The sequence below is a fragment of the Drosophila simulans genome, chromosome X (genome assembly GCF_016746395.2).
Source record: "Drosophila simulans strain w501 chromosome X, Prin_Dsim_3.1, whole genome shotgun sequence".
Lineage (NCBI taxonomy): Eukaryota > Metazoa > Arthropoda > Insecta > Diptera > Drosophilidae > Drosophila > Drosophila simulans.
The window spans coordinates 11,407,697-11,418,335 of record NC_052525.2 but is presented as its reverse complement, the minus strand read 5'-3'; the positions used below and the strand labels follow the sequence as shown (position 1 = coordinate 11,418,335).

Here is a 10,639-nt window from a genome sequence, read left to right as displayed (position 1 = left end):
ACATGGACCCCAGCATCCTTGAGAGATTGAAGAGCCCGCAACGCCTCTCGAAATTATCTACCCCAAGGCAATTGAAACTTCCTGCCATCAGGGATTCCTGGGCTGTACCCAGTCCACCGTTCCGAACAGCTGTTCCAAGGGGTCCGGCTGATGACTGGCCTCCGCATTGGATTGGCTGCGAATCAACCCCCAGGAAGATTGCCAGCTGATCCGGGCGCAGGCGCACTGCGCTGGGGCCACGGCACAAAAAAAGGTGCAGCCAGTGCTGCGGATACATATTGATTTTATGTCGCCTATTCAGCAGTTGTAAGTTGTTGTAAGTTTACAGCTACCGATAGCTGGGAACAGCCTCAAATTGGCGAAATCGGCTAGGGTATCAGCCAAATGGATGGGTCAAGAGCTCAGATACGGATGCATCCAAACTCCGTGTGAACTGCGAACGAACTACTGGGCGAGGGTGATACAATGCGAGCACATCCAGAACGTAATTGAAAAGACTGACATCAGATATACAGTGGCCAGTGGAGCTTTGGACTCCCCAGCTGGTCCAATCGAAGCCTCGCAGCTCCTCCAGCTAATACGATCCAGAGGAATAGACAGTAAATTTGAGTGAGAGTGGGAATTGAAGGCGTCGCCAGCATGGAAATACCCATTTCAAACATTCTGCTGCTCTGCCTGATCTTTCTGCTGATCGGCGGTGTGGTGATGATCCTGCTGCAGTACCTCATCTTCATCAAGTTCTCGAATCTGCCCGACGAAAGCGAGGAGCAGAAGCAGGCGAATGCTAAATACACCCTACCATTGGTAAGAACCTGGAGTACATTTCCCTTCATCGATTGACAATTTCGAACTTCGTTTCTCCACAATCGCAGAACATCAAGCAGACGGCCAGGAACCTGAAGAGGCTATCCAATTCCGGACTGGGAGGTGCCGCTGGCAATGGATGCGAGAACCAGCAGGAGAGCCTCCGGCGGGCCTCCGCCCTGGTCTCCCTCAACTTTGTCATGCAGTTTCTCTTCCACGAGTTCAAGAACTCCAATCGGGTGCGGAAATGGTTCTATCGCAAGCTGTCCATCGAGCTGGACGAACTGATTTCGAAAACTACCACCGGAAAACTGCTGGACAAGCTCACGGTGAGATGTATTTCGAGTTTTGTTTTTGATTAAAATAAAAGAGTTAGAGTGATATTATGCTCTTTCGTTAGTTGCAAAGTTAATTGGTGTACTAAAAAATCATCTATTATATTTCAGATTAAAGAGCTCGAGTTGGGCGACCAGTTTCCAGACGTCAAGTCGCTATCGGTGCACAACGTGGAACTGGATAAGGATGAGCAGCGCATCGAGAACCTCGACCTTCTGCTGGACATCAACTACGTTGGCAATTTCACAACTTCCATTGACGCGGACATGGTGCTGGGCAAGAAGGGATCGATAACGCTTAGGGGTGAGTAAGTTGGCGACAGGGAATGGGCTTTAATTGTTCCTACCACCAGCCGCCTTACACGAATCTGGAAAAGCTATTGGGAATGAAAAAAAAATGCATGGGTTTTGTGTATATTTAAAAATATTTAAATATTTAATGTTGTTCTTATATGTACATATATATTTTACTTATTCCTACTATTTTTATTAACATCAAAACATCTTTTATTGCAGTCAAACAGCTTTCGGGAATGGCGCGTCTGCAGTTCACGAGAAAGCCCTACACGCATTGGTCAATTAGTTTCCTGGGCGATCCGGAGTTGATCCTGGACATCGAGTCGAAGTACCAGGGCCGCCAGATGCAGTCGAACATAACCAACCTGATCTCGAACCAGATCCGGAAGGCGGTGCGCCGGAAACACACGCTACCCAACTACAAACTGCGCTACAAGCCCTTCTTCCACTGGACGGCGGAGGAGGACGCGGGCGACTGTGACATTCAGCCGAATGGCCTGCTCACCGTTAAGCTGGCGGAGCTGTCCCGGTTGATGGGCTACCCGGGTGCCAGTGAGACGTACTGCACCATCACGCTGGCGCCGGTGCCCTTTATCGAGGCCAGTCAGCGGGACAGCCGGAATGTGCTAATCTCGCTGGACGTGTTCATTCACAAGGCGAAGAACCAGCAGATTGGAATCGTCTTCAAGCAGAGCGGCAGCCAGGTGGTGCGAATCGAGTCCGTGCTCCCGAATACACCGGCCTGCAAGTCCAACCTGCTGGCCGGCGACGTCCTGGTGGCCATCGAGGGCAGGCCGGTGACCACCATTCAGCAGATCGCCAAGGTGGTCAAGACGCTGCAGGCCACTGTCTTTAGTCTGCGCATCGAGCGCATTATTCCTGGAATTATTCGCAACGATGCCATACTGGAGGACTTCGAAAAGTACGAGGATATCGGCGATCTGCCAAGTTCGTATCCCTGCCAGCCGAAGTTGGAAACGGATGAGCCTGCAACCGCTGATCCGACACCCAAGCACCTGGTGGTGAAGCCCAGCTTGAGCGGAACACCAACCAATTCCCCCAAGAAGTCCAACCTCATTGCCAAGGCTATCAAGAAGACAATGAGTCGGGAGAGCGGGGATAAGGATCGGGACAAGGATAAGGATAAAGACAAAGATAAAGACAAGGATAAGGACAAGGACAAGGATAAGGATAAGGATAAGGACAAAGGCAAGGAGGAGGTGGAGGAGCCGGTCAACTACTTCTACCAGCATTCCACCATCGACTGTCCGTTTAGTCCACTTATCCACATGGAAGACGTGTGCAGCTTCCAGTTGGACAATTCCAGTCGCTTCCTCAACGTCTGCGTCTTTGGCAAATCCGCCGGCGAGAGTGTGCTTCTGGGGTACAACAATGTCCAGATCGGTCAGATCCTGGTCGAGTGCTCCGAAACCAGTCTGAATCAGTGCCTCAAGCAGATCAGTCTCAATCCGGCATCACTGCAGGCTGTGTAAGTTAGCCAGTAACCGCCACTGGACACTCCAGGATGCACAATTGTTTTGATATATATATTTACCGATCCCCAGAAAGACGCATCCGCTGTCCAATCAGTCCGGCTTCAATCCGAACCTCTGCTTTGGCGACATTCTGTTTGGTTTCTCCTGGATGGGCAATCCCAATTTGACGGTGGGTGATGTTCCCATCAAAAGCACATCCAAGTCCCAGTCTCCGGCCAGGTAAGCTTCAAGTTCCGGATTAAAAGAGTAAACTAATTCTTATGCTCCCAATGCAGAAACCCCTTATCTGGCGATCGAGTAGCTTCAGAAGATCAGTCGCAGTTCCTTAAGCTGACGAGCTCTATGGCGGACAGCTCCACATCTGGCGAATCCTCTAGTGCCACCACAGCCGCTCCAAGGGCACACGACTTTGTGAGAACCCACTTCCATCGGGCGACACAGTGCGACTTCTGCGGCAAGAAGATTTGGTTGAAGGACGCCATGCAGTGCCAGGAGTGCTCCATGTGCTGCCACAAGAAGTGCATAGTCAAGTGCCAGATGGCCACCGTCTGCGGTCCGGTGGACTGTACCGGCTCCATGCCGGCCACCTCCTCTACTCCTTCGATGGCCAGCCGACCGGAGTTCACCATCACACAGGCCGACAATCCGCAGATCCTTGATTCCAGCACCGGTGCGACTCCGTTGGATGAGACGTCTGCTGCATCTGGCGGAGATCAGGGGCAAATTCAATCGCCAACGGCCTCTGGCTTGGATGTACATCGATCCAGCCTCACCGGGATGCTGGCCCAGGGCATAAAGCGGCAGGCGAGCAACTTGGACATTCCCGGCATCGTATCCTCGCTAACTGGCAGTGGTCAGCAGGTGAACTCCAAGAGCTTGCCTCCCAGTCCACAGCACACGCCATCGCGGTAAGTTCGCATACAGAACCAACTGGAATGGCTACTTATTGAATACCATATTTGAATACTGACAGAAAATCGTCGATTGTGGAAGAGGCGACTCCTGCTCTGCAGCAGAATCCTTTCGAGAGCGTCACCCAGCACCTGGAGGCCTTGCCCTTGGACTGTCCAGAGCTCAGCTTCGAGCAGGTGATCGTCATCACGGAGCCCATCATCCGTCACACCCGCAACGAGGATCTGATGAATCTGGCCAAGAGCACCAGCAAACTCCTATACGTTGCCCTGCCGCCCGATGAGCGTGTGGCCAAGATAAACGAGTTGGTAAGTCTGCATGGCTTATGGATAAACATATATATATGTATGTATAATGTTCCAATGTCTAGTTAACGAAACTGAAAGTAGCCCTGGATGCGGAGACCGAGGGCTATACGCTGATGAACGATGCGGAGAAGGCCACCGAATCCTCGCCCTGGAGATCGGACAGATCGGATGAGCGTGTCCAGGCGCTCAGCATCATCATGCTGTACTTGTGCACGGGTCTGCAGCATGCCCAGGGTGTGGTGCTGCAGTAGATGATCCTGCGATCCTGGGATCATGGACTACAAGGATCTCCGTGATCTTCGTAATGTCAATGGTTAAATACTTGTGTATTCGCGTGAACTCGTACATAATCTTAAGTAGTAGACTGGAAATGTGTTAGTGAACTAATGGGCATTTTTAATTCGTGTTGTGGCATACTTAACTAGAAGTATTTCAATTTTAGCCATTTGTTTCGATCAAAATACGCTTATTTGTCAGTTTTGAAACCGATTTGTACATACATAATATGGGATTAACCCAAACTTAATGGATATATCAATGGCATCCATAGAGTTCCAATTTGTTTTGGCAAATAAACATTTTTAACCAAGTTCTATCACATTTCGTATGATATTCAATCTAATATTTTATAGCAAAATGTTTGTATATCGGTATGTAATAGAGTACGTAATGAACGTGTGTGCAAATTAAATTAAATATTTTTGACGTTGATTTTAAAATTTTGGCATTGATTTTCTCTACAAACACACTGCATTCTGCATATAATTATGAGAGACGTGAACGTGGAAATGTCAAGTTCAGAATGGCATGTTTTTACTACCAAGTGATATCTAATGAGACAACAGACAGTTCCGGAACAGAGAAAAATCATATGACGGATGCGTAGGAGATCGGTTCTATAAGTACGATTTATATACGACGCACTTTCTCCATGTATATTGAACTTTTACACTTTTCCGCAGACTTAACAAGCTTTTCCGCGCCAGCAGCAATGAGTTTGTATCAGGGGCTATTGCTCTTAAGATGACAAGACACTTTGTTCTCAATACAGATATACTCATCTGAAGGATATGAAATTTTAGAAATTAAACATGCTACTGCACCGGATCTTTTAGATTAGATACAAAAAGATCTCAATCCTAATTATTATTAAATAGGTGAAACTGTTCGTGTATTTTACATAATGTGCGTATCTATAGGGTATTGTGGTATTACAAATGTATATTGTTTAGTGGCGAAAGCTTTTCCCAACTTTAAAGAAAGTGCAGTGTGGAGCTTTTGGGGAGCAGAACTTAAAATTGGTCTTTTGGATTTGTGCAGCTCTCTTTGATCGAATGGAATTATCTTCATTCCCCGCAAATTGAAGATAATGGGTAGAATAGCCTTGACAACCTTGAAAATGGCCATTATCTTGAAGAAGTGTACAAATGCTTGCTTATTATTTATAATTACATATATGATACATGGAAATGAGGTGTTCAATACGAGTTGTTTTTGACTGGAAAAAAACAGCGAACGGGGCTGATGCGTAAAAGTCGATTCTATAAGTATGTTGGCCAATTTACACTGGCTAACAAATTGGACAGACGTTCCAAATGAACTGCATATATTGAATGTATATGCATATACATATGTCTCAGATCTTATATAACTTAAGGTTTGTTAAATTATTTGTATTATGTTTGCCATTATTTTGCTGACTAGTGTACGGTGCGATCCTCTCTCTCTCTCTCAAACGTTCACTCTCTATTTTCGCATTGAACTTTTACACTTTTCCGCAGATAGAACAAGCTTATTTTATTGGCAAGAGAAAGAAGGACTGTTTATATCAGAGGCTATTGCTCTTAAGATGACAAGACATTTTGTTACGAAGCAGTTATACCCTTTAGAAGGGGTTAATTGGATGCACCGTACCGCTTTATTTGAACATAACACATTTAAATTAGATTATATGAAGCCGCTTTTAGTTCAGTTCTCACCCTAAACAAGTATATATTTTTCAATATTTTATATTCTTTTTGATCCATTAGTCCTAAGCTTAAATACTATAATCTGACAGATACTTTTGTATGGAAATTAATGAGATCACTTCCCATTTTCTTTAAACATACTACCAATCAAGCCTTGGCAACATTCAATTAATAGTACCTTGTATCGCAGGGCTAATGACTATTTCGGAGCAAAGGAAAGAGTATCTGGGAATCGGTGTGCGCTTGAAAATGCCAAATTGTGCTATTATTTGCTGCTTTTCTTCCCATTTTATTTTTCATTTGTTTTGTTATGCGCAGCTTTTCTTTCTTCTTCGTGCTATAAAAACCGAAAGTAAAAAGCATTTTCAATATTTCAATGCGGAAGATAGTCACGTTCAGTTGGCTGCGAAGTAGCTCGCGTTTAAACAATCCAAATAATAGGAAAGATATATCTTGAACCAATCACACTTGCCACACTTGCTCGATTGCAAATACAAAAACACACATATTTTTTTCGAGTGATAACCCAGTGAGACAAGGCCAAATTAAAATATACCCACACCAAAGACTAGTTCAAACCAATTGAAAAAAAAAAAAAAAACAAAAGATGCGGCCATTTGGCAACGACATAACAAACATCCCGAACGGTGGTAATAATGGTGGTAATAATGGTAGTAATAATGGCAACAACGGTCCCAACGACGGCAACGACAACCGGAACACCAACATCTCCAGTGAGGATCCCAGCGAGGAGTCCGGACTATCGGACGATCCGAGTATTCCGCCGCATATAGCGAGGATCGGCGGAATCGTTACCTGCCCCCCGATCGCTGGACAAGGAGTTATCCGGGTGGTTCAGCGGTGCGAGGACGCCAAGGAGAATCACAAGCTGGGTAAGTTATGGTTAATATAATTATAATTATATTATTTATGCATATAGCACATACATAGGTATGTGTATATGTGACCCAGTCATTTTTGCTTGAGGCGCAGTTGCAACTACTATACGGGTTCTGTTTATTCCTTCCATATATGCACACATTCGTATATAGGTCGTAGTATGGACAATTGGCCAATTGCCAATTTCAGTTATTGCGCACCGACTTCCCCATACAAAGGCCGACAATTTGTTTATAATTGAGGGGCATTACCAATCCGAAAAGAACACTCCCCGCACAAATTGCCGATGAAAGTGCGTCTCTGCCGATTGCGATTCTACTACGTATGTACATATATATTGGTATTGCATTGTTTTACCAGATTGTTGCCACGAATTTCCATCGGTTAACAAAGAAAGGTAAATTATCAATGGGCGCGATAAGTGGTAGTGGGGGTGGTAATTATTGCCCAGACATTAACCCCCAAACGATTTCATTCTGCGATTCTACGATTCTACGCAGATTTGCCTTCAGCTATTCTTCAGGGTTATTTGTTGTGATGATGAATGAAATCAAAGACCGAGATCCCTCGATTGAAACTCTTAAATAACGAAGGAATTGTTATAGAAATCTTAAGAATACGTTCGTTCCAAAAGATCGGCAATTAGTGTTAGCTTATTATTATTATTAGCACAACTGATATAAGAAGTGTAGCCAAACTTTGGGAACTGTTTGTCTTAAAGGGTATCTGAGAGTCTTAAATTTGAGCAATTTGTTTCAATTTAATAGCGTAGTAAGGCAACATTTACGATGCTATAAACTAATTGCTATAAAAGTAAGGGTCACATGAATTTCAGTAGAAATATTTCTAAAAACAATGCAACTTTACATAACTAAAATGTATTAAATGTATGCACTTATTTTTAATGCTAAGGCATTTTTGTAATGGTGCATATCACATCCAAACGCAATGTAAAAAGAACGCAGTATTTATTTCGTTTTCGTTTTCCATGAACCGAAAACATTAAAAAAAATGTTTTTCTCAGAAATACTCTATTAATATGTTTACGAGTGCTTCTGCTTTTAAAACATACAAATAATACAACGGCACTCTTTGTAAAATGTTGTAAATCAATGTTTTTGTTTTCAATTTTACTTCATTGGTTTTCCCCAAAAAGAAAACACATCGCAATTTCCCAGTGTGGACAAACGCAGTTTCCGCGAAGCAAACAGAGTCTTTCTCTCGCTCTTATACTCGAAAATCGACGAAAAGCTTTCGCGATCGTGAGTCACTATAACTGTATAGAGCATATAGAGTATAGAGAGTCGCCGATATCGGCGCTCTTTTCGCATAATAAGTTGCGTGCGCAGATGGGGAAATGTATGTATTTATATTTAGTCAGTTCCATTCATGTGTTCAGTGTTGACCAATTCGGCTGTGGGCGAACACAAAGAGAATCGTGAAGTTATATATACATATAGGTATAGTGATAAGGCTGGTTACGATCGGTAGTAATCGAGGAGATCGCATGGAAACTTGGAGATGGCGCACTTGGTGGTTAGGGTGATTGAGCGTTGTGAGAATGCCAACGAGAGTGCTCATTTAGGTAGGAGTTCGTGAGATATAAGCCAAATCAATGTAACCATAACCCATACATTGCGGTCTCAAAGAACTATGTTGGATGATAGCTTTTTAATGGCAAAAAGCTATTTTTGCATCATTCTGTTCTTGAACCCAGTATTATTGTTTCAGCTATCCATATTTGAAGGTTATTATACCACTCGTATACATTTCGGTTCTTTCAGATCTTTCGAGCTGTGAACTGATGCAAATACCAGATGCAGTGTATCATCTTATGCGAAACACAGAGTTGATCACCTGCAATCTCAGTGGCAATGTGCTCAAAAGCGTTTCGCCCAAGTTTTCGCAAAAGTTTAGCACCATCACAGGTGGGTTGCCCAACAATAATATATAAAATATATTCTTATGTTTAAATTACAAATCGTTTATCCCTTTCCAGATCTTAATCTGTCACACAACAAACTTTCGAGGCTGCCAGAAGAATTCGCCAGCTTGTCTGCGCTAACCAAGCTGAATATCTCGAACAACTCGTTCATCGTTTTGCCACAAGTAGTCTTTAAGCTTCAGAGTCTTGCCAGTCTGGATGCCCAGAACAATGCCATTTTGGGTAAGTCTAAAAACAAAAACCGTCCATTTGTGGAATACCTAATGATCCAAGTACGTTGAATCCACTAGAAATTGATACCGATGAGGCAATTACCAGTGACAATTTGGCCCTCGTTGATCTTCGCAATAATCCGCTGAGCAGAAACTGCCGACGAAAGCTGCAGAACTTCAAGACCCCCTTCCTCCTTGAGATCTCCAAGGATGTCGATGACGACTGGTAAACCGGATGTATATCCTGTCCATCCATTTTCCAACACAGCACACACAAATCTCTCGTTATCTCGAAAGAGAGCGCCCTAAACGGCCCTCCTTCAACTTATTTATTCTGTTTATAAAATCTATATATATATTTATCAAAAACCCACCCATGTGTTATGAAATTCGGCGGCAAATCGCTCTGGGCAATGCTATGCATTAGTAACGTTATAATGTATTATTTTAATGTCTAGTTCAAATTAGTTAGACAATATATGTAAAGATATTTTAATAGAATTGGATAGAAGTTATAGCCCACAGGTCAATTCCTGAAGAAGAGTTTTGTGAAATGGAAAAATTTGGTCAACAAGCTTGATCTAATTGTTGTGGAATGTACTTTTTGGTCAAAATCATTGGAAATTGGTTAAAAGCGAAGCTTTTTACTAGAAGCATAAGCTTTTGGACCCAAAAGCTTGATGTTCAGGTGGGGAGAGACATTTGGAGCTTGAGAGAGTGCAGATCGTTAGCTCAATAAAAGATGCACTGGGCAAAATTACAATATATATACACATATATTAACGAATACTTGCCGATTATACTTTAAATTTCTTTGTTACATTACGAAATCTATATATGCAGCTCATTTATTTTCTAGTGACTCTGAAAATGTGTGGGAAAGTGTGTAAGCTTAAGGTTTTTCAACTAAAATATGGTTGAAATACGCTGAACCAGCAATGGTAAACGAGGCTTAAGCCGAAACCAGAGCTCAAATTTCGATAGCACGAGAAAGAGAGGGACGGCCAATAGTTACCCAGTGATGAGCCAAGTTAGCATTAGTAGCCAAATTACAGCTAACAAAAGTTGGTTCCTGATTTTCCGTAAAAGAACAACATTTTTTTTGAGCTCGCATTGAAATTTCAAACTTAAAAGTGGAAGTTCTTGGTTCTTAAATATTTCAAAATTTATTTAACAAAGTCCGTCAAAAAGTGATAGGGATGGTTTGTATTGGTAACTAGGAGTAAAGAATATGGAAACGTATGGCCCAAATATGGAATGTTATACCTTGTAGATGGCAACTGATCACATTGTCCTTGGATCTAATTTCATCCAACAAACGGAGCTGTCAAAACCATGTACCCCCGCCCCACCCGAAATTTATTCAGTTTACTTTCAGAGCTCGTCTGGAGCAGAACTCGTCTCAGAGCGAAAAATCTAAAAATCTAAAAATTTCCTAATTATTTTCTAATTGTAAGCTG

General features: G+C 43.1%; 2 protein-coding genes across 3 annotated transcripts; both read left to right on the top strand.

The window, feature by feature from the left end:
- The first annotated feature begins 239 nt into the window (after positions 1-239).
- Positions 240-4,871, top strand: LOC6725737 (PDZ domain-containing protein 8). The gene is made up of 8 exons (XM_002106702.4): positions 240-804; positions 873-1,133; positions 1,251-1,443; positions 1,656-2,925; positions 3,002-3,151; positions 3,208-3,840; positions 3,906-4,152; positions 4,215-4,871. The coding sequence occupies exons 1-8, from the start codon at positions 640-642 to the stop codon at positions 4,401-4,403; spliced, it is 3,108 nt and encodes a 1,035-aa protein (XP_002106738.1). The 5' UTR covers positions 240-639; the 3' UTR covers positions 4,404-4,871.
- Positions 4,872-6,486: 1,615 nt separating this feature from the next.
- LOC6725736 (leucine-rich repeat-containing protein 20) lies at positions 6,487-9,548 on the top strand. Of its 2 annotated transcripts, none has more exons than XM_002106701.4 (4): positions 6,487-7,015; positions 8,807-8,950; positions 9,022-9,189; positions 9,258-9,548. In XM_002106701.4, exons 1-4 carry the CDS (start codon positions 6,730-6,732, stop codon positions 9,407-9,409), a joined length of 750 nt encoding a protein of 249 aa, XP_002106737.1. In that variant the 5' UTR covers positions 6,487-6,729; the 3' UTR covers positions 9,410-9,548. The 2 variants fall into 2 exon arrangements, with proteins under 2 accessions (XP_002106737.1, XP_016039022.1); XM_016172702.3 differs by lacking the exon at positions 6,487-7,015 and adding an exon at positions 8,445-8,607.
- Positions 9,549-10,639: the final 1,091 nt, after the last annotated feature.

Excerpts from the sequence above, each read along its gene's own strand:
- LOC6725736 (XM_002106701.4), top strand. The coding sequence starts at position 6,730 with ATGCGGCCATTTGGCAACGACATAACAAACATCCCGAACGGTGGTAAT. Across the intron at positions 7,016-8,806 it reads CAAGGAGAATCACAAGCTGG|ATCTTTCGAGCTGTGAACTG; the intron begins GTAAGTTATGGT and ends CGGTTCTTTCAG. Across the intron at positions 9,190-9,257 it reads CCAGAACAATGCCATTTTGG|AAATTGATACCGATGAGGCA; the intron begins GTAAGTCTAAAA and ends TGAATCCACTAG.
- LOC6725737 (XM_002106702.4), top strand. The coding sequence starts at position 640 with ATGGAAATACCCATTTCAAACATTCTGCTGCTCTGCCTGATCTTTCTG. Across the intron at positions 1,134-1,250 it reads AACTGCTGGACAAGCTCACG|ATTAAAGAGCTCGAGTTGGG; the intron begins GTGAGATGTATT and ends ATTATATTTCAG. Across the intron at positions 2,926-3,001 it reads CCGGCATCACTGCAGGCTGT|AAAGACGCATCCGCTGTCCA; the intron begins GTAAGTTAGCCA and ends ACCGATCCCCAG.